Source organism: Physeter macrocephalus, chromosome 17 (assembly GCF_002837175.3).
Source record: "Physeter macrocephalus isolate SW-GA chromosome 17, ASM283717v5, whole genome shotgun sequence".
Taxonomy (NCBI): domain Eukaryota; kingdom Metazoa; phylum Chordata; class Mammalia; order Artiodactyla; family Physeteridae; genus Physeter; species Physeter macrocephalus.
The window spans coordinates 12384723-12406806 of record NC_041230.1 but is presented as its reverse complement, the minus strand read 5'-3'; the positions used below and the strand labels follow the sequence as shown (position 1 = coordinate 12406806).

General features: G+C 55.1%; 1 protein-coding gene across 2 annotated transcripts in view; it reads right to left on the bottom strand.

Annotated features, from left to right (window-relative positions):
* The window catches only part of LIG1 (DNA ligase 1), a 42224-nt gene that overhangs the window by 5468 nt on the left and 14672 nt on the right, over positions 1-22084 (bottom strand). The window contains exons 4-23 of one of the 2 annotated variants that reach the window (XM_007112357.4): positions 21905-22043; positions 20635-20758; positions 18712-18822; positions 17061-17168; positions 15881-15997; positions 15600-15675; positions 12654-12734; positions 12307-12363; positions 11340-11512; positions 8320-8486; positions 7818-7894; positions 6855-6946; positions 6534-6633; positions 5446-5531; positions 4845-4960; positions 3747-3842; positions 1720-1830; positions 977-1048; positions 408-552; positions 171-253 (exon numbers count right to left, since the gene is read on the bottom strand). In XM_007112357.4, the coding sequence (XP_007112419.2) occupies positions 171-253; positions 408-552; positions 977-1048; positions 1720-1830; positions 3747-3842; positions 4845-4960; positions 5446-5531; positions 6534-6633; positions 6855-6946; positions 7818-7894; positions 8320-8486; positions 11340-11512; positions 12307-12363; positions 12654-12734; positions 15600-15675; positions 15881-15997; positions 17061-17168; positions 18712-18822; positions 20635-20758; positions 21905-22043 (2131 nt within the window). The remainder of the gene's footprint in view (positions 1-170; positions 254-407; positions 553-976; positions 1049-1719; positions 1831-3746; positions 3843-4844; positions 4961-5445; positions 5532-6533; positions 6634-6854; positions 6947-7817; positions 7895-8319; positions 8487-11339; positions 11513-12306; positions 12364-12653; positions 12735-15599; positions 15676-15880; positions 15998-17060; positions 17169-18711; positions 18823-20634; positions 20759-21904; positions 22044-22084) is intronic. The other variant, XM_007112358.4, reaches the window with a different exon arrangement.

Below are 22084 nucleotides of genomic sequence, written 5' to 3'. Positions count from 1 at the left end.
CTCACTAGGGGAGCAGAGCCGAGGCTGGCTGCAGTGGGAGGCGGGAGGGATTGAGCAAAGGGCTCCGGGGCTCAAACGGGGTGAACGTGGGGACTGGGCATGGACCACCCAGCAGGGGCAGGCTTCCGGTCCCCAGCTCAGCAAGAGAGGGGGGCGGGGGCAGGCGGCACCTTGAGCCAGTTGTGCGACCTCTTGGCGATCTCGTAGGTGGCGTCCACATCCAGGGTCTTCACCATCAGCCCCTCGCAGGAGTCTGGGGGAAACATGAGAGCCCTGTGAAGCCCCGGCTCACAGCCTCACGACAGACGCAGGCAGGGTTCTGGTCCAGTCGTCCAGGGTGGGGCTGGGATGGGTACAGATCTTGAGGGGTGGGCGGAGGGGGCGCAGACTTTGGCGGATGCCCTCACCTTTCACCGACTGCTCCAAGAACTCGGCGATCTGGTCCGTGTCCTTGGTGTCCAGAGAGGTGGCAAAGACAAACTCGCCCTCCGTCTCCACGAAGTTCTCCCGGAGCAGCTGCCGGCGTCGGGAAAGGGGCTCACGTACCAGGGACTGTGGGGCAGGATGAGAGACATGGGACATCATCGTGGAAATAAAGAGAAGAAACCCCGACCTCGGGAGAAGCAGGAAGCGGATGGGTCACAAGTCATCTTGTGGCTTATGGAAATGAGTGTGAAGAGGGGCATTATTTCATATTTTTGCCAATTCTCTAATGTCTGGCTTAACAGAGGCTGGACTCTCACATCTGCTTCTGCATTCGGACGGCTGCAAAATGTCGTTCAGGTTGCAGGACAGGAAGAAAGTCCCCCTCACACAGACGTTGGGAAAGGGAGGGCCTCACGGTCCACGTTTTGAGAACCACTGCCCAAGTGTGGCCTCCGGGCTCAGGGATGAAACTCTAACCGCTGGCTCCCAAGCTCTCCCCGCTCACCTCAAGTCATGCCCCAGCTGACCCGGACACGATGCCAGAACTCACCTCTCCATTGAGGTAGATGAGGTCGAAGGCGTACAGACACACCTGCACCTGGATCTCTGCCGCGTCCACCTCCTGGGTCAGGGCAGGATGGAGACCAGGAGCGGGGGAAGGTGAGACGGGGCCCAGTTGGGTCCCTTCCCATCATGCCTGAGGCAGACACCCCGGTCACCTGCCACTCCCCGCTTCTCCCCAGCCAAGAGGCCGCACACCTGTGAGGGCACCAATGCTGCCAGCCACACGCACTGAACTGTGATGGCTCTTGGCTAATCCCAACCACCTCATTCACCACTGCGAGGTATCTGCTCTCCCTTGCAGCTAACGGGGGTGACAATGACACAACTCTGGCCAATGAGAGTAAAGAAGATTGCTGGGGTACAGGTTGTGGGGGCTCCTAGAACAGATCTTTCATAATAAAACAGATGTTGGAAAAGAGGCCTTCCCTCCTTCCAACTTGGCATGCTGGGATAAGAATGTGATGGCTGGAGCTGTGGCAGCCACACTGCAAAAGGCTGAGAGAACTACAACCCAACTGACAGCTCTGTCTCTCTGGGATTGGATTGCACAGGACGGGGTGGAAGACGAGGGCAGGCGGTGGGGGGGGGGGGGCAGAGGCTACCTTGCGTTTGCGGGTGGTAAGCACTTGGAATGGCTGGATCTGCTTCTTCTCCCGGTCCCAAGCCACGGCTTCCGCGTCCAGGATGAAGGATGTGAAGGGCAGGCGGTGGGGGGGGGGCAGTGGCTACCTTGCGTTTGCGGGTGGTGAGCACTTGGAATGGCTGGATCTGCTTCTTCTCCCGGTCCCAAGCCACGGCTTCCGCGTCCAGGATGAAGGATGTGACTGACGGGAGTTTAATCTGAAAGGTGAAGAGGGGGACCCAGGGCTGCTGAGAGGTGGTGGATGAGGCCAGAAGACAGACGCAGGGAAACAAATTTTTTCCTTCTGCAGCTCTGAAGATCCACTGACAAACTGACGTCAACCTTAAAGAGACACATGTGAACACAGACCCCTTCTCTTGTTCCCCACCGAGAGGGGAAAAACACTATGTTTTCTGAGGACTTACTATTTGGTCCCACAAGCTGGAAACCAAGAAGCCTTTGTCATCTTCCTCTTCCTCCCACTTCACACTCAATTACCCCATGAACTTGTCCGTTTCCACTCCAAAACTGCTAAGCTGTCCACCTGTCACCACCTTGCTGAGCCCAGTCCAGACTAAGCCACAGCATCCTACTGGTCTCCCCACTCCTGCACTGACCCCATCCAATCCACTCTCCTCGCAGCAGCCAGGCTGCTCTTGGCAAACTCCAAATCTGATCACTTCTCATCCCGGCTAAAAACCACCCCACGGCTCCCCAAAGCTGAGGGACCTCTCCTTGGTCAGCCCGTGGCCCTCCCTCGCCTCACCTGTCCCCCCCAGACTCAGGCTCTGTAACCCAATGCACTAGCCTTTCTGTTTCTTGAATGGGCCGTGCCCCCTCCAACCACCGGGCCTTTGCACATGCTGTTTACTCTAGAACCTGCACGACTCCAGGGGCACCGTTCCCACTGTACCCTGGGCTGTGCTTGGTGATGGCCTTGCTTTCCTGACACCGAGTCTAAGTCTTATTCTTTTAAAGGCTCAAAGAACGCTGGACCTTTTCTTCAGCGCCCCATCTCTGAGTATACTCATAGAGGCAGCAGCGGGACTGATGAAGATCTGCCTGCCCCGCCGTCTGTTAAAGCCCCAGCCTCCAGCACAGGGCTCAGCACAGGGCAGCCGCCCAACAAATACTTGTTGAATGAATGAGCGAAAGAAGCCAGATACAAAAGACCCTGTGACCACTTATCTGGAGCTCTAGCAGAGGCAAAAACGAACCTGTCCCAATGAAAAAGCAGATCAGTGGTTGTTGCCTCAGGAGATGGCTGATGGGGGTGGGGACAGGGGCCTACTTGGCATGGGGCACGGGGTAACATTCTGGAGTGACGAAAACACGGAAACGTTTTACATGCCGCTTCTGTGGGTGTATGAACTTGTCAAAACTCTTCAAACTCTATCAGAACCTTTTACAAAGCTACACCTTAAGCTGGTTTAAAACAACAGCGCCTGGCATGTAACAGGAACTCCTTTAATGCCTGTGCTGTATACTGTTACTTCTGTCCTGCTGCTTTAGGAAAGAACAAATTTCCTTATTAATTAGGGAAGGCAGGAGAATGGCTCTTTGATGGAAGACTCCTAAAAAAGGCCCCAAACCACCCCCTTGAGGGCAGAGACGCCCCCGGCTCCAGGGCCTCTGAGACCCAGCCCTAGTTAGGCTGTGGGGCCAGTCTGCAGGCTGCCTTCACCCTCATCCCAAACCCTCTCCCTGTCAGAGAGGCTTCCCCGGCCTCTGCTGCACCAGAGTGGCCATGGCAACCAGTGCTGGACAGGGACCCCCATGCTGGAGTCAGCCGGGGGTGGTAGGAGGTACCCAGAAAAGCACTAACTTCCTTTGTGGGAAGGGATAGAAGCTGGAACCCCTCTCCTGTCTGTCTGGAAGCGTGGTGGCTACTCGGGAGACCACAGGGGACAGGCGTCGGGATGAAAGGAACCAGCCAAGGGCAGCAGAGGACAGAGGACCAAGCTGGGTTTGGGAGGACATCTGCAGTTGTTCCGTTATTTGCAGCCCAACGCACTCCAATCTCCTTCCCATCAACCCCTGCTGTGCCGAGCTGGCCTGGCGGGGCCTCAGTTCTCTGCACCCGTAAGTGCAGCCCCGGCCCCCACCCGAGTGAGAGGCAGTGGCTGGTGCCCACCTTGTGGATGCGGCTGATGATATCGGGGTACCTTCCGGTATTGTCCTCCTGATTCCTGCTGAAGATCTTCACCTCCCCGCCTTCCAGAACATGGATCTGCCACAGCGGGGGAGCGGAGAGGGATTCAGGGTCGGGTCCGCCCCCAGGGGCCCCTCCTTTCTCGACCCCACTTTCATTGGCAGACGGTTCCAGAAGCTCTGGAGGAGGTACTGGTGCAGAGACCTGAGTGAATCCTCTCCTTGGTTCAAACAGCACCTCCCAGCCCTGTGTGTGGAAGTGCCCGCCACCTCTTCTTCATCTCCAGTCCCTACCCTCCCCCGCAAGCACAGGCACTTTGCTCTGCGTGTATGTGTTCACCTGTCTGGACGCTGTTAGGCCGTAAACATCATTCTGTTTTTTATGATTTTAATTTATTCATTTTACTATGTCTGGGCCACAGTCCTTGAGTAGTGCTACATATGTGCCACCTAACACGTATATTATCCCAAGAAATAGTGGTGTGTGTGTATGACGTAATATATGACTTTAAACATATATATGTATTTTTTAAAGTCACTGTCACTATGGTACCTCATTTCGTTCATTTTCTTCTCAGCACTGTATTTCAAAGATCCATCTGTGTTGTTAAGCGTCTACCGAATCCACCGCGTGTAGCCTCCTCAAGGCACCACAGGGTGGCGCCCACCAAGCTCGCTTATCCATCCCGGGGTGAGGAACAGGGCGGAGCCGGCCCCAACTCCCCCCAGGACAGAAGAGCCACAAGGAGCATCCTTACAGCCCAGACCAAGGACATCTCCGGCCCCGGGAGGCACCTGTTACATTAATACACCCACCAGCGGGGCACGAGTACAGCCGACGCCGCCTGAACTCCCACCGCCGTGGGTCAGGCCTGTGACGATATTATCAAAGCGGATTCTCAGAGAAGCCAGTCAGGGGGCTACGGTCGCACACTGCCCGGAGGTGGGAACTACGGCCCCGAGAGATGCGCACGACCAGACGGGCAGAGGCCGGCCGGCCTGGAACTCGGGTCTGAGGGACCCCACGGCCCTGCTCGACGGCGTGCCCCTCTCTGCAGAAGGAACGCGGCCACCCCCTTACCTGTGCCCTCTGTCCATCGTATTTGTACTCGCAGGTGAAAGCTGCCTCCTCAAAGCGCCTCAGGACCTCGCTGACGCCCCGGGTTGGGTGGGCCAACATTGGTTTCAGGGGGACCCCTGGGGGGTTGCGATGAGAGTGAGGTCAGGTGGACGGGGTGGGGGGGGGGCGCACGAGGGCGACAACCTCAGGATGACGAAGTGACGAGACAGAGGGAGCCTGGGTGGCTAAGCCCTGGGGTGCTGCGCGGCCCCTCCCTGGCCTCCTGCCTCCTTCTGGACTCTTACGTACAAGAAAACGAGAGTCTGTCTGTCTGCCTGCCTCGCCTTTTGGGGTATCTCTGGTGTAGCAGCTCTGACACAGAAGTGGGAAGTCCGAGCAGAAAAGGAACGGCTTTTGGCACAAGGGACAGGACTGACTTTGGAGGAGAGGGTCCTGCGGCTTGAGACGGGTGCTCTCTGGGCAGCGGGCCCTCCCACGGCCGCCCTGGAGGGCAGAAGCCAAGGCCAGGCGGAGGGAGCGGAGCCGGAAGGCGGCCAGCCCAGCGCCTGGGGCCCAGGGTGAGGCTCTAGACCGCCTCCAGAGGGGCCCGTGGGGCTGGTACCTGGGCTCAGCCTGCAGTGCTCCGGGAGCCGCTCCAGACCGTGCTCCAGCAACACGGGGACGATCCGGTCCAGGTCAGGCACCTCGCTGGGCGGGGGGCGGGGGCGAGAACAAGGTGGGGCATGTGTTCCTAGAACTCTGCCCTCTGGCTGCAAGAGCCACCTCTGCCTGTCACCTGGTCCCAGGGTCCGCTCCTGCCTGTCCCCGACTCTCCGTGTCGCCCTGTCTCTGTCGTAGCCCTCCCTCAGTGTCACTACATAGCACTCTGACTCCGCCTCCCTTGAGCCGGGCCCACCGCCGCTCCCCGTCTGTCATCATGAGACGAGTGATTCTCCACCCGGCTACCTGTCACAGCCACCCAAGGATGTGTTCGAAAAAGTGTTTCTTCAAGGCCAGCCTCCACCTGCGAAGATTCTGATTTAACTGGCCTGGGCAGGCCTGAGGGCGACAGTCTGTAGGTGCCCACGCAGGGGCAGAGTTAAGGCTGCCGCCCTGGCCCCAGAGGCTCCGCAGGGCTTGTCTGCCTCGTGTGCCCGGCACCCAAGGGGCCTGGCCCAGAGCAGGTGCTCCGTGGGCATTTGCGGAATGGCTCGTTTGCCCTCCTGCCGCTGACACTCCCGTCTGGGCTGTCACCGTCCCGCTGTGGCCGGCCCTGGCTCGGTAGCTAGCTAGGTCCCTCCATGTGGCTCTCTCTGGAGCCCTCACCACCACTCCACAGACGTCCTCTCCGTGACCGTCACGACCCCTCACTGTGCGTCAGTCACCAGCCCCCATCTGGGGCTCTCGTGGCCTTTCCACGTGCGCAGTCCTGTCTGAACCTGGAAACCTCTTGATACCTCCTCCTCTTCCCCGTGTCAGCGTCTCTCCCGGCCCCCGTGTCCCTGACCCGATCTCTGTCATCATCCCTGTGCCCGGCACCAGTCTCGTCTGGATCACCACCCAGTGCTCTGTCACTAGCCCTGTGATGGTCACGGATGCTTGCCGGCTGCTGGCCCCTCCCACTTCACCCATGACCCCTCGGGCCCTGCCCACCGCCCCCCTCTGGCTCCCCCCACCCCTCTCGCTCTGCCCAGGGCCCCTGGAACTCACCAGAACGTCTGCTTCAGGATCATGCCTTGCTCCTCCAGCCATGTCTTTCTGGCCTCTGCTGTCTTGCCCTTCCCAGCATCCACCACGGCTGGGGGGAATTCTAAGACAAGCCCCAGCAGAAGAGGCTTTGGGATGGGCCCAACCCCGCTCAGCCACCCGAGTCCACAGTGGGAGGTGGTGCCGGGGACAGTGTCCGCAGGGGAGAGAAGCCTGGAGTGGCAGGGGGAGGTGGGAACCACGTGTGGGCGTGGGCTTCTGACAAGGAGAAGGGCAGCCTGGTTAACTCGAGTGGTGGGCACGGGGCGGGCCACGGGGGCTCACCTTGACCTGGCGGGGTGAGGCTCACGGCCTGGGCGAGGGCCGCCAGCACCGACTGCTCTGCCAGCCCGAGGCGCAGCCGTCCACTCAGGGCTCTGGGGAGACAGCAGGTAACGGGGAGTGGGCTTGTCCGTATCTGTCCGACCCCGCCCTCTACCCCTTGCTACTCCCTCGTCCAGTCTCCCCCACCTCGACCCTCTCCTCAAAACCAGGGCAACCTCCAGAGCCGGAAGTGACCTGAGATCACACAGCCCCACTTAACAGAGGAGGAAACTGAGGCCGGCCAGTAACCACCGCGACGGCTGGCAGCGCCTGCGGACAGAACTAGGGGCCTTGCAGGCGTCTCCGCCTCTCTCCTCAGCTGCCCTCTGAGAAACTGGAGTGACTCGGGGAAGGTGGGGCAGGGCCAGAGCTGGGCCTGGAACTGGAAGGCAGCCTGCGCCAGGGGTGCCAGAGTGTGATGGTCAGAAACCTGTCCCTGCCGCATGCCTTGCTTTGAGCCAGCGACCTCAGGCAGGAAGCTTCACCTCCCTGTGCCTCCATCTCCCCTTCTGTAAAACTGGGGTGAGACCGACAGGGTCCACCTCCAAGAGCTCCAGGGAGGAAGAAAGCACGTGGCATGGGGCAGGGTACCCAAGGAACACTCCAACGACTATGTCGGAGAAATACTTCAAGGATGGCTACCGCTTAGCTACCCTGCTTACTGTCCCCACTCAGGCCAAGGCAGACATCACTAATCAACCGCGGCACTCTTCACCCACGAGCCCCGACCCTTCTCCAGGCAGTGCTACTGAGAAGAGGAGCCGGCTGTGAAAGGAAACCTATGTTCCCATCCCGCCCCCGCAGGGCCCAGGCTCCTCTCTCACGCTGTTCTCATCCAAGGGCGGTCGGGGCACTAGCAGTGATACAGCTGCCAGTCCCTCTCCACCTTCACCTCTCCCCACCCTCACAGGCCCCCATACTCACCTGGCGATGAATCGTGCTTCTGAGTGGCGGCAGGCCACAAAGAGGCCTTTGATGACGTCCATCTTCTTGGCTGTGGACTGAAGAAATGGGGGGAAGGGCAGTCAGTGCCTGGGGTGAAGGGAGGGGAGGGGACCACACCTCCCCACCATCCATGCTGCCTGGGGAGCTGCCACCCTTGGGATACCTGCCCCCGCCATCCCCCACCTCGCTCCCCCACCCCACAGCCGCGCGCTCACAGCGCGGTGAAAAGCTCGCTCACTTCTTGCCTCCCACCCTAGCTTTGCTCAGCACATGTTCATGGAGCCGTGTCCCACGGCCCACACTAGATCAGGGCTAGACTCTCAGGAAGAGGTTCCCTCGGCCTTGAAAGCAGCAGAAGGAAAGGAAGCTCGGACCCCACAAGCAGGACCAAGGCGATCCAGCCCTGAACAGTCTAACCAGAGCCTTTTGGGTCCCCAGGGGAAAAGGGTCTGGAGAAGGGGTGAGCCGCCTGCCCACTCACAGCGCTGCCGGCCAGCTGCGCGATGTCCCGGAACTTGGTGAAGACGCCGGCGGCGGTGAGGGCGGGCGGGGGCAGCATGAGCCTCTGGGTGCTGCGGCTGCTCTCGGCCACCAGCCCCACGTCGCCCTTCTCGGCCGCCGCGGCCCGGACCGACTCGAGCTGCCGGCCTTGGGGGGCGGAGAGAGAGGGTGTGAAGGCAAGGAGAGGTGTGGCCACACGGCTCCCGCTCCAGGCGGCCTGGATGATGAACCCGTCTACACCAGAGGGGATGTCTGGGGTGGTGTCATCGGCGTGTAGACGGGATTTAAAGCCTTGGGGTGGAATGAGATCACCAGGGGAGCAAGTGTAGACGGAGAAGGCGGCCAAGGGACCCTCTGCCGGTCCTCTAGTTGCTCATTAACATCCTCCGGCAGAGCCCGATGGGCCTTCGCTTGTTTTCTGTCACCTTATCCTTTTGAAGTCATCAATTTAAACACAGTGGAGGTGTTCTGGCCTTACTTATTGTCTAGGCTGGGTCCCATGGGCGCCCCTTGCTGTAAGAGTAGGCGGCTGGACCCCTATGTTCATAGCAGCACTGTTCACAATAACCAAAACACGGAAACAACCTAAATATCCATCAGCAGATGACTGGATAAAGATGTGGTGCATGCCTACGACGGAGTACGACTCAGCCGTACAAAAAGAACGAAATAAAGTCCTTCGCAGCAACGTGGGTGCAACTAGAGATCATCATACTAAGTGAGGTCAGACAGAGAAAGACAAATACCACGTGATATCACCTATATGTGCAATCTAAAATATGACACAAATGAACTTAGCTACGAAACAGAAACAGACTCACAGACACAGAGAACAGACCTGTGGTTGCCAAGGGCAGTGGGTGGGGTGGGGAAGGAGTGGGAGTTTGGGATTGGCAGATGTAAACTATTATATATAGGATGGATAAACAACAGGGTCCTACCGCAGAGCACAGGGAACTATGTTCAACGTCCTGTGATAAACCATAATGGAAAAGAATATGAAAAAGAATGTATATCTATCGGGTTGGCCAAAAAGTTTGTTTGGTTAGTGAATACGTTGTTCAATAAAATTCTTGGTGAAAATGAAAAAACGTGCCTTTTTTACTTAAAACCGAACGAACTTTTTGGCCGGCCCAACATACCTATAACGGACTCACTTTGCTATGCAGCGGAAATTAAGACAACATTGTAAATCAACTATACTGCAATAAAACACATTTTTAAAAGAGCAGGAGGCTGGGAAGGTGGAGGCAAGTTATCATAACAGCTCTGCCCGGCAGTTCTCCACCTATCAGCACCCCAGGCCCTTCCCAGGACGGGCATTTTGTGTCACTCCTCTCCACTCGGGAAGAAATGCAGAGATGACACAACTTACCCACACATATCAGTTCAGCACAACGCCCCAGCTCACGTACGAAAGAAACGGGGGGAAAGCAATTCACAATGAGACAGCACACATTTTAATCTCTGGCCGCTTGGCCAGAGATTTTTTTTTTGACAACGACCTACGCTTATCTATTCCATAGCATCGCTGACACGCAAAATACAGAGCAGCTTCTGGTGTCTGGATCCACCCCAACTCACTTCCGAAACGATTATATTCCAAAGCTTTATCTGGAAGCCACGAGGACACACGACCGAGGTGCCAGGCCCCGTGCCTATAAGTGGTATCGCCCGACCAACTCTCCACACCCCTTGGGCCGGGCAGCCGAAGGGGCCCGAGGAGACACATGTGAGCGTGAACACGGAAGGGCGGAAACGGCCTCGGCCCCTCGGTCCCATCTGGCAGGGAGGCCGGGCGGCACCGGCTGCCGCCTACTCTCCACTCCTCACTACGTAAGGAGGAGAAATCCTTCCTCCTTTGCGCCAGCGTGGTTGGGTTTTGTGTTACTAGCAGGGGGAAGTATCCTAATGGACACGGTCTGCAGCGGGTCTGCTGCGGCGTCAGCACCTAATGAATGTGTCTTGAGTGAAAGCGTGGGAGGATTCTGATCTCAGCTCCGCCGGCTCCGACGACCCCATGACTCTCTTCCATTCCCAGTCAACCTTCCTCAGGCACCTTGTCCCCTCACGAAACCCTCAAACCTCTTCTTCCTTAAGCGCTGGTGCTGCCCAAGGTGAGACTCAAAGCCCCGCCCCTCTCCTCCCCAGAGACCCTCTCCGTGGGCACCAGAACCGGCCAGCACGTAACCAGGCCTCCGAAGCTCAGGGCTCCCAGACCCTGCTCTGTGATCCAGATCTCCTGAGCTTCGTTTCCTCGATCGTTGGGTGGCCCACAGATACAGGTTGGTCCCAAGCTGAATTTAGTAACTTCCCCTGAACCGGCCTGCCCCTCAAGGTGTCCTGTCCTGGTGGTGGGTCCATCATGATGGATCCTGGGGTATTCTTCTCACCTCCTCCATCCCTGACCGCCCCCAGGCAGTTCCCTCCTGGCCCCCGTCTCTCTCCTCCCTTGCCCTCTCCTCTGCCACCCACAGCTACCCTGGCCTCAGCTCCTCTTCCCGCTGGACCTCGGCCCCCACTTCCTCCCCGGCCTCCTGGTTTCCTGTCCATCCCCCACGCGGGCCCGGAACCGACCCTGCCCTTTGCCTGCTCAGGACCTTTCCACAGCTCCCGACGCCGCCACAAACATGGAGCATTCCAGGCCCTTGGAGGCTGCCGGCCCCGCCCACACCCTGCTCTTTCCTCATCTCCCCTCGCGGCTCTGCTGGTCGAAGCCCTGCTACCTCCACGAGCCCCAGCCCTCAGTCCCGGCCCCCGTCCTGCTCTGGGCCTGCAGCACCTCCTCCCACCCCGACCGGGTCTCGGCGCAGACCTGGTCCTGCTCTTCCCCGCCCTGCCACCCCCGCCCCCCTCCCCCCACTCTCTGCCCTCACTCTCCCCGTCTCTCCACCTTCCCAGTCCCCCTCCATCGTCTCCCAGGTGTTTCCGGCCTCTCCACCCCCTCCCTCGAAGCTCCCCCCGCCACAGCTGGGGCTTCCACCACAGCCCCCTCCTCACCTGTGGCCTGGGCCACCGCCTTGAGGAGGATGCTGTCGCCAATGCCGAGCTCCAGGCCCTGCTGGGGCGGCCCCAGGCGGTTGAGGCTGAGGTAGAGGATGGGGAGGAGGTCAGCAGGCGACAGGGCCGCCACGGAGCGCAGGAGGTTGCTCAGTGTCTCCACCATCCGGAGCCTGGAGGAGGGGACGGGGTGGGGGGGGGTGTGTGACCACCTGGCATTTCAGGACCAAAGTGGGGCGGCGGTGGCGGGATAAAAGGAATCCGGGAACAGAGACGAGAAGAGGGCTCACGACCCGCGCCCGGCGTGTGACCCGAGCCACAGGCACCATCACAGGCTGCTGGGGGGAAAAGGAATTCCATCTGACCGTCATCTATAGAGAAGTTACAGCTGACGCATATGGACTGTTTTCTAGGTGCCAGGCACCGGTGTTAAGCCCTCTGCATTCTCTAACTCCCTGAATTCTCACAGCTCCCCTGAGCTAGATATTATTTGATTTTACAGGCAAAGAAACGGAGGCGTGGAAAGATCGTGTAACTTGCCCAAGGTCACAGAGCTAGTATCAGGCTGAGATGGGGTTCTTGCTACAAACAAGACCTGGATTTCCTCTAACGTCGAGGCATGTCAGCCAGGTGGCAGCTACTTCTGACTACTCAGGCTAGACTCCGTTCCTGCCACCAGGAGATGGGGGCTGTTTCCTCACGCCAGGGGTCTGGGCTCACCCTCACATCTTGCTCTGACCAACAAATGAGGCAGAAATGATGGCTGGGCCTCTTGAGCCTGGGCCTCCAGAGGGCCTGCAGCCACTCTCGTGGCCATGCCCGTGGCCTGTGGTCTCGTATGTCAGGGTGAAGCTGAGAGAGGAGAGGTTAAAAGGATTAAGCAGCTGGAGGCACAGAGACTGCCAGAGAGACAGAACCGGAAAGGCCTTCACCCAGCGGCCCCGGCCGGGCCGGCCTGGTTAATTACCGCGCAGAAACCTCTTCAATCTTCTCAAACGTCCGGGCCACAGCCAGGTAAGGGACTCTGCGGGAGGAAAAGAGAAAACAAGAGCTGTGCGCACACCCACGCTGCCCCTCCAGCCACCTTCCTCCCCACACCTCCCTGGGGACAGCCTTGCTAAATCCCCAGATGCACGCAACCCCGCCCAGCCACTGCCTGGGGCTTTCTCTCCGTCCCCTTCAGAGCTGCCGATGGTCTCCCCAAACACGGAGGGGAGGGATGTGCCAGTTTTCTCCCACTGAAGCCTCCGGAGACAGGGCCTCCCGCAGTGCCAGGGACTGGAGAAGGACGGTCTGGGGAGGGCCAAGCCTCACCTCTGGCCCACCTTCCAGCAAGCATCTTCAACGGGCTGGTAGTTGTTCCTGGCAGGATTGTAGCTGGATGGGTCCAGGTGTCTGTGGAGGGAAAAGGGAGACTGTAGGGTAGATGCCTGGGTCGAAGGGAAGTCATTCCTCCAGCTAATATTTACTGAGCACCTACTAAGTGCCAGGTACTATTCCAGGCACAAGCGCACAGAAGTGAATGAAAACAAGTTTGCTAACCTGGAGCTCACATTCCAGAGGGAGAGTCAGGGGGGAAAAACAAACAAACAAAACAACGTTAAGTGAATAAATCATTTTAGATCAAAAATATTTTAGAAAACCAAGTAGGGGGAGGAATCGGGACGGTAGGTGCTACTGCAGAGGGCGGTAGGGGAAGGCCAGAGGAGACGTTTGGGCAGAATGATGTGAGAAGTGAGCGGTGTGGGTACCAGAGAGAAGAGCATTCCAAGTGGGGGGAACGGTGAGTGCAAAGGCCCTGCGGCAGACACACGCCTGGCATGTTTGAGGAAAAGAAAAGGGGTCAGCGTGGCTGGAGTGGAGCAGCGTGATCTGAATGTTTTTCAAAGTCCAGTCCAAGAAGCAAGGACCTCCCCCGGCCTCTCGGCCAATCCCTCCCTCACACTCTGGCTGTAACAGCAGGAGGAGGGTACACTCCCTGGGTGCCACAAAGAGCCAGGCACTGTGCTAAGAGCACTACATCTGCTAGCAATCATCCCTGTAGGCAGGGACTCTTCTACCCTCCATATCCAGATAAGGAAACTGGGCACAGAGTGGTTAAGTAGCTCACCTGAGGTCACACAGCTAGTAAGCAGCACAGTTCCAGGGACTGTTCTAAACCTCTACATTATACATGCCTCTAGAAATGCCTCACACTGACCCCATTAGAGCCACCGCAGTCCCACTCATTTGGGTTAAAATCCCTGCTCCATCACTGACCAGCTGTGTCGTGGTGAGGAAGCAGCTTCCCTCTCTGAACCACAGTGTCTCCATCTATACGATGCAGCCACAAGGAGTCCCTACCCTGACACGCTGTCATGAGGTTAAGGAGGTAATTATGGTGAGGGTTCCCACTCCTTGGTGCACTCTGTGGGGAGCATTTTTAGAACAACACTGACTCCCCAGCCTCAGGCCTATTTCTCTACCAAAGGGGGGTGGTCAGAAGGGCGAGGGAGGAGACTTCAGATTTTTTTCAGCTCTTCAGCTGATCCTGATGCACAGACAGGGTTGCAGATGGCTGAGCTGGACGGAGCACGCTCAGTGAGTTGTAAGGACCCAGCGTTTGATAAGCGGTAGCCCTCCTGGTCCTTCCTATCATTACAACGAGAGACGGCAGAGCGCGGTGGGTAAGAAATTCTACCGCCACACTGCCTGGTTCAAATCCCAGCTCTGCCATACACCCCGTCTGTGCCCTCAGCAAGGCAATCAAAATTAGTAACAAAATAACAATAAAATGATAATAATAATAAATAATAACAATAATGACCTAATAATAATAATAGCCACAACTTGCTGAGCTTGGGCATGGCCAGACCCTAGTCTAAATGCTTCAAACCCTCAGGAGGAAACTGGTCCAGAAAGGCTAAGTCACTTGGCCAAGGTCACACAGCTGACAAAGGTAGAGCTGGGATTTCTAACCTCTCCACAATACTGTCCTGCCTCCAAGCCTCACTTTTCTCACCTGTGAAATGGGGATACCAACAGAAACGACGCACAAAGTTGCTGTGAGGCTTTGATGCATTAGGATATGGAAGGCACAACTGCCTGCTGCCTGGCACACCCGTTAACAGTGCATAAAAGAGTGTGCTTTTTGCCACTGATAAGTCCCCATTTTAAAAGCAAGGAAACTGGAGGCCCTGAAACTTTGTCTCCTGGTGGCAGCCATCAGCGATCAGACTGGGAATATGGCGTAAGCAAAACTACCACAGGGCATCCCTGGTGGCGCAGGGGCTGAGAATCCGCCTGCCAACGCAGGGGACACGGGTTCAAGCCCTGGTCCAGGAAAATCCCACATGCCGCGGAGCAACTAAGCCCGTGCGCCACAACTACCGAGCCTGTGCTCTAGAGCCCGCAAGACACAACTACTGAGCCCGCGTGCCACAACTACTGAAGCCCGCGCGCCTAGAGCCTGTGCTCTGCAACAAGAGAAGCCACCGCAATAGCAGCCCGCGCACCGCAATGAAGAGTAGCCCCTGCTCACAGCAACTAGAGAAAGCCCACACGCAGCAACGAAGACCCAACGCAGCCAAAACTAAATATAAATTAATCAATTAATTAAAAAAAAAAAAACCCAGAAAACGATCATAGTATCACATGAAATAAAAATCAGGACATAAAACTTCATGTCAGACAATGATTCTGTTAGAGAAACTTATTTATAAATAACATAAGCATGGACACAGGCCCAGAAGGCAAGATGGGGCAATGGTGAAAAGAGGCCAGGCTTAGGAACCAAGTGGACCCAGGTTTCAGGCCTGGCCCTACCCCCACCTCCCTGTGTGACCCAGGGAAGATGACCTAACTTCTCTGGGCTACTAGGCTCAATGTCTGTGCGATGGCTAAAATACCTGCTTCCTCCGCAGGACTACTGCAGAGATGAAGTAAAAAGGCATAACAGAAACCTTTGGCACCGGATCTGACACATAGTAGGCGTCCAAGAAAAGGAGCCGACCGTTCCTACAGTGCAGTCACATGCTGAAATGGGGCCATTTAATCCCAGTAATCAGGTCTCAACTGGGGTACAAAATTGCCATTAAGAATCCCCCCAAATTTTTATTAGAATAATTAAACCCTAATCACAAAATTTTAAGGCTGAAAGAATGTATGGTGACTACCGGTCTCATTTTCGGAGGCCTACCTACAATCAGATCAGAGAGATCTTGGACTCACTGCCTTATTCTGTTTAATCCGCTGTCATCTCTACAATAGATCCTGACTCACCCCTTGGTCTCGTCCTTTCTCAGAGCGCTGGGTCCCTCTTCTTTCGCTTCTTTTTTGATTGCTGGCTTCCGGGGAGCTGGGAGTGAAGCAGGGAAATGGTCGGTCCTTTCTCCTTCTGACAGCCGCTGCCTGCCAACCACTCTCCAGCCAGCATTGCCAGAGGCGAGTCAGACTTTCTAACCAAGTTAGACGTTCTAACCCACGGGAAGGCCGCACTCTCTGGAGAAAGATCCACCCGCCTCTCCCTGTGCAACCCTGCAAGGTGAGGGGGAGAAACTCACAGAAGAAACTGCTGAGCGTCTTGGGAGCTTTGGGGGGAGGCTTAGCCTGGCCGTCCTCCTGTGGTCCCTGCTTCACGGCCACCTTGGGCTCTGAAACGCTTTCTGTTGGGGGCTTTGCTTTGAAAGCGAGAGAGGTCAGATGGTGATGCAAACTATTTTGACTATTTTTTTTAACCTCAAGGTCATTCTGACCCTGAAGATGGAAGACATAATCAATTCTGCCCTTTTCCTTTCCATAGTTTCATTTTGGAGCCTCTCAGGCCTGATGCTTCAGGACCGACTGGTGGAATTCTAGCATTTGGCCTGAGATCGGAGACTTACGGATGGTGGGGAAAAAATCTCGGTACGATAAGAGAATATTCCCACTTCTGCAGGTGCAGAAAATCAGATACGATCCTGCATCCTAAAAATATCCCACAGCATTCTTTCTGCCATGGGAGTCTTCTGGACACCTCACTGCAGGAGCTGTTCTATGGCCTGGGAGGGTAACTTTAACCTCTAAAATCTTATAACTCACCCTGGTTATCTAACTTAAAAAAAATTATTGCTCGGGACTTCCCTGGTGGTCCAGTGGTTAGGACTCTGCACTTCCACCGCAGGAGGAGCAGGTTCGATCCCTGGTTGGGGAACTAAGATCCCACATGCCGTGTGGTGTGGCCAAAAAAAATTTTTTTAATTAAAAAATTTGAAAATTATTGCTCAATTAATAACATACAGTGCCTACAATTTCTGAAAGATATTTTGCTGGAGGATGACTGGCTCTTTTTTTCCTCACATGCATGGAGGAAAAATAACAATAAAAATAATAACAGCGGCCTTCCCTGGTGGTCCAGTGGTTAAGACTGCACTCCCAACTCAGGGGCCCCGGGTTCGATCCCTGGTCAGGGAACTAGGTCCTGCATGACGCAACTAAGAGATCCTGCACTCGGCAACGAAGATCCTGCATGCCACAACTAAGACCCAGCGCAGCCAAATAAATAAATAAATATTTTTAAAAATAATAATAATAGCAATAGAACCTATAATTTCCCCTAGAATTTGCATTTAGACAACCCCCTGGAGAATCTTATTTAAGTCTTATCTCATCTGAGCCTTATTTAAATTAACTGTCCTCCAAAGACATCTGACCCCCAAAACCAGAGAGGTGGGGCTTCAGGGAGGAAGAGGACCAGAAACTCACTGGAGGTCTTCAGGGGCTCAGGGGGTGATCTGGGCTGGTCCCCTTCTTCTGCTTCCTTCTTCTTGCCCCCTTCAGGCTCTGTGAGGCTTTCTGGTGGTGTCTCTAATTCTGAGGACCGATTTAAAAAAAAGCCAGATGGCAAAAAGTCACTATGACCGCCCCCCACAAAGGGCATTTCGATTCCCAAGACACTCCGCCCCCGTTTTTTCTTTGCTGTGCTGACTGAACATCTGTGAAGTGACGGGAGGCGTGACATCCCGCTCCTGGCAGGGACCTTGAGGGAAACCAACCCCGATGCTCACCTGAGCAGCTAAGAAACAGAGAGGGCCAGTTGTTTCTTATGAACCATTATTTTAGAATTATTCACTGCAAAATAGAACTGGAAAGGGTTCAAAATGCCAACAGAAACTTGTTAGAGATAAAAATAAAGGTGTTGTTTTTTTTTAAGCTGATTGGAAAAAAAAAAAAAAAAAAAAACAACCCGCTTCCAGGGGAATAATAAAAACTGCATCAACTAACTTGGGAAAAGTCTGCCTCACTAGAAAGAAGCCCGTCTCACCCCCCAAAATCAACGGCTAAAACTGCAGGATTTACAGTGAAACCTGTTACTGACTAAAAATTGCCAACTGGAAATCAAATCCCCACCAAACCCAGATCTTCCCTGGGAAAGATAAACCTAATCAGGACCTTTTATTAAACAAACTGACAGTGGCAAAGGCTATGATTATTATAATCTCGTACAGGCCCCAAATGATCAACGGATCGGGTCTTTACGGTTGTGTTTCCCACGGAGGACATTTTACATTTTCAAGGGAAATTGGTGACATCTGCTGGACATCGTATGACCTACTAGCTCAGGGTATTTTGCGCGTCAGTATGAGATCACATTCTTGGCAACTCCTGACGTTAGCTTTCTGCAAGGCTGGGTACTCACCGGGGGCATGATAAACACCAAGCACTGCACAAAAATCAACAAGGAAAGTGGCGGCAGTGTTCAACTGGATTCCACAGTCTGAGCAATTGTGCAGTGCCCGGCAGACATCACAATTAGTAACTAATTAGGATTATTTAACAGTGAAATTAAATATTATTTTTCCTTTCAACGTTATATGTATTATTGTCTCAAACGCCCAAGTTGCTAGAACATAAATAAATAGTTGTTCAGACGTAACAACTTAACAAACCGAACAGTAAAGGTATTGGCCTTGCCTTGGGGCACCATGAAAAAGTTACTAAGGCACCATGGGCCCTGGAAGTTTGCGAACCTCTCTGCTTTCTGGTAAGATTTACAACAAAAAACAAACCATTTAGAGGAAAATGTATTCCATATGAGAAACATAAAAATAGAAGAGAAAAGTGAGAAGCTGTATATGAATTCGTACTGAATTAAGATGGCCAAACGAATGTATTCCAGAATGTTTTCATGACAAAATTCCCCGGGTGGGACTGTGGGATTCTGACAGACTCGTGTGGATTCTTGGACAGAGGTGTCAAATCAGTGGGGTCCTCACACCCTGCCTTCTCAGACAGGCCCCCGCCCCTCCAGATCACACTCTCACACACGCACACACACACACACACACACACACTCTCTCACACACACACACACACGCACACAGTCAGTCCCCACCCCGCAAACCCAGGGCCTTACCTTCTTCCTCCTCCTCCTCCTTCTTCTTCTTCTTCTCGGGTCCTCCGTCCTCATCCTTGCCCTGCTCTTGCAGGACATCCTGAAATGTCCGTTTGGAAAGCTGCTTCCGGGCTGGGAAGGCAAAGGGCTCAGTGTGGTCTCCGTGCCGGCCCGCCTGCCCCACCCCAGTGAGCTCAGACCCCGCGATGATGGGGCCCTGAGGAGGCTCTGGGCCCCTGCCCTCCTCTGCCTGCCCACAGGCACGGCTCCCGTGCAGGCCTCTGCTGCTTCCTGGCTGTGTGACCCCGAGCAGGTTCCTTAATCTTAGGAGCCAGCAGCCACCGTCTTCTCTGCCTCACCTCTCGCCACACACTATCCTCAAACCCTTCCTGCTCCCCAAATCGCATCTTATTGCCCAGAGACGCCGAGGTGTATGGGGTTCCCCCACGTGCCATGCTGTTCCCACCTCGAGGCCTTTGCACGGGCTGTCTTGGCTGCAACACTTCCCAACCGCCCTTTCTCAGCACAGCCAACCCTAACCCATCTTCCAAGACTCAGGCCAGATGGCACCTCCTCTGGGCCACCTCAGTCCGGAGCTCCCCTAGCATCCGGCGTTACCACTATTTTTCCTCATACCGGCACCATCAGTGGAAATACACAGTGAGCCACGTACATCATCTTTAACTTTCTAGTGGCTACACCGAGAAATGGAAAAAGAACCAGGAGAATTGTTTGAATAATATCGTTTACTTAACCTGATAAATCCAAAATATGATGATTCCAACATGTTTTGAATATTAAAAGAAATGAGTAACATTCTTTTTTCTATGCGAAGTCTTCAAAATCCGATGCACTTAAAAGCACACCTCAATTGGGCACTAAATTTTCATCAGAAATACTCGATGTGTTTAGTTAGATTTCATGGAATTTACCGTTGAGAAAGTAGCTTCGCATATCCGAGTTGATCAAATTATTGCAAGGCTTCAATAATTGAAACTAGAGGCAGCTTTCCAATTTAAATTGAATTAAAGTGGCATTAAAAATTCAATTCCTCTACTGCACAGCACAGGGAACTCTACTCAATACTCTGCAATGACCTACACAGGAAAAGAGTCTAAAAACGAGTGATTATATGTATATGTATAACTGACTCACTTTGCTGTACAGCAGAAACTAACAATACCGTACATCAATTATACTCCAAAAAAAATTTTTTTAAAAATTTTAGTTCCTCAATCACCACGGTTCAGGGTCTCCGCAGGCCGTATCACCCTGCGTCATGTGGGGGTCTCTGCCCTGTCCCTCCCCTGTGCAAAAATCTTCCCAACCCCCCTGGGGACAGGGGCGCCACTCCTCAGACGGGCTTTCCGTGGGCCTTCTCTAGCCTCAGGGCTCTCACTGTCCCCAGCCCCCCCGCTCTGAGCAACAACACAAACAGCCATCAGCGCCCCCAAGGCCTTTTCCACTCACACGCCCCCAGCCTAGAACCCTCTCCCCTCCTCAGTCCCTGCTCACTCCTCTTCTGTCCCTCAGGGCTCAGCTTGGTTAAGCTCTCTTCTAGAAGTCTCCCTCGAGTCAGGGGCCCTCCCCTGGGCTCCCACAGTGAGCTGCGTGGCCTCCAGCACTGCACACATCACAGTGACAACAACCGACATTTACTGAGCGCTTACCGCAGGCCGGGCCCAGTTCCAAGCCCTTACACGTAGTCACTTTTAATCCTCCCAACAGCTCTGGGTGGCAGGTACTGTAATTATCATTCGTTTTCCGGATAAAGCCCAGAGAAGGGAAGTCATTTGCCCAAGGTCACACAGCCGGTGGATGGTGGAGCTGTGCTCTTAACCACAACGCTAAAATCGCAGCTGTCACGAGGATGGCCGAATGATGCAGAAATCCAAGTGTGGACAAAGACAGGCAACTGAAAGGGCGAGGCCAGGGGGTCCTTACCCGTGCGACGCTTCGGGATCCCTGATGGGGAGACGACCGTGGGAGAGGTGCTGGAGCGGGAAGGGCTGCTCTCAGGCAGTGTGCCAGGACTGGGAGGGGAGACTTGTGGGGAATCTGGAGCAGGCTTCAGGAAGGGGAGAGAAAGAGCAATTCCTGAGTGAGAGGAGGAAGGAGGGAGCACCCAGCTACGTCATTTTCCAAACGCTTGAGAGTACAGAGGGACTCAGCCCCGCTTAGGCCTCATCCCCTCTTACCTGGGCCATCCCTCCACCATCCTGCGTAGTTTCATGGTCCCAGACTGTCCCTATCATGGACCCCAATAACAATTCTTTTTTTCCTTAAAGTAACAGGATCTTTGATTTTTAGCTAGGCATAATACAGCCCAACTAAAAACTACACTTCCCAGGATCCCCTGCAGCTAGGTGTGGTCAGGAGACTGAGGACTACACTTCCCAGCCTCCCTCACATCTAGGTGTGGTCAGAAGCCCCAGGTCTACACAATGTAATGTAAGGATATACAGGTCCTTTGGTTCAAATAACATTCACCTAAAGGCAAGTGGAGTGCCCTGCTCTTCCCACTGGCTGAATGTGGGCATTCACTTGGACAAGGGCATCTAGGGATGGCAAGCGACCGTATAGAAGCACCCTGGGGCAGAGTTAGCCGAGGAAAAGACGAAGATGACAAGGAAGAAGTGGCTTCTGAGGGGCCTTGGAGACTCTGTAAGGAACAGCTTTGGCCTGAGCCGGCAACGCCAGGGGGTTTGAGCAGGGGGGAGACAGGATCTCACTTCACCATCGACAGACTGAGAAGTGCTGCACTTCAGACGTTATCCTCAGAGCAGCCAACAGGGATGAAATGACTTAAATGAGAGGAGCAAGTGAGCCGATGCATTTGAAGTTGGAAAGCCCTCCCACAACAGGAGAGACTGGACGGATTTCCGAGCCCTTCCTCTGTAGCAGGCATTCTTCTCCAATCCGTGTGTGAATCGACTCACTGCACCTTCACGGCCACCCTACGAGGCGAGGGCTATCTATCGGGAGCTGCTCGTGCCAGCTGAGGCTGCCCAGGCACCCCAGGCCAGGGAGCCGAGCCCAGCCCCAGGGCAGAGGCGGGGTTAGGAGCACAGAGACCAGGCAGGACCACTCAACTCCTCCACCCGCTGGGGCATCATCTCCAGAATTCTCCTGAGCAGCCACTGCACTCGGCTCCAAAGGCCAATGGGAATGATGGTTTCTTCTGGTAAACGTGGGCAGGCTGCTGGGGCCCTACCTGGCTTTTGGGGGGCTTGGGGGCTTCCTCCTCCTCCTCCTCCCCTTCGCTGCCCAGGACCCGGGCCGCCTTCCTCCCTGGCCTCTTCACTGGAGAGTCGCCCTCAGGTACCACTCTATTCCGCTCCTTCAGCGCCACCCTGGAGGATGAGAAAAGGGAGGTTTTTTTCCAGCAGATACG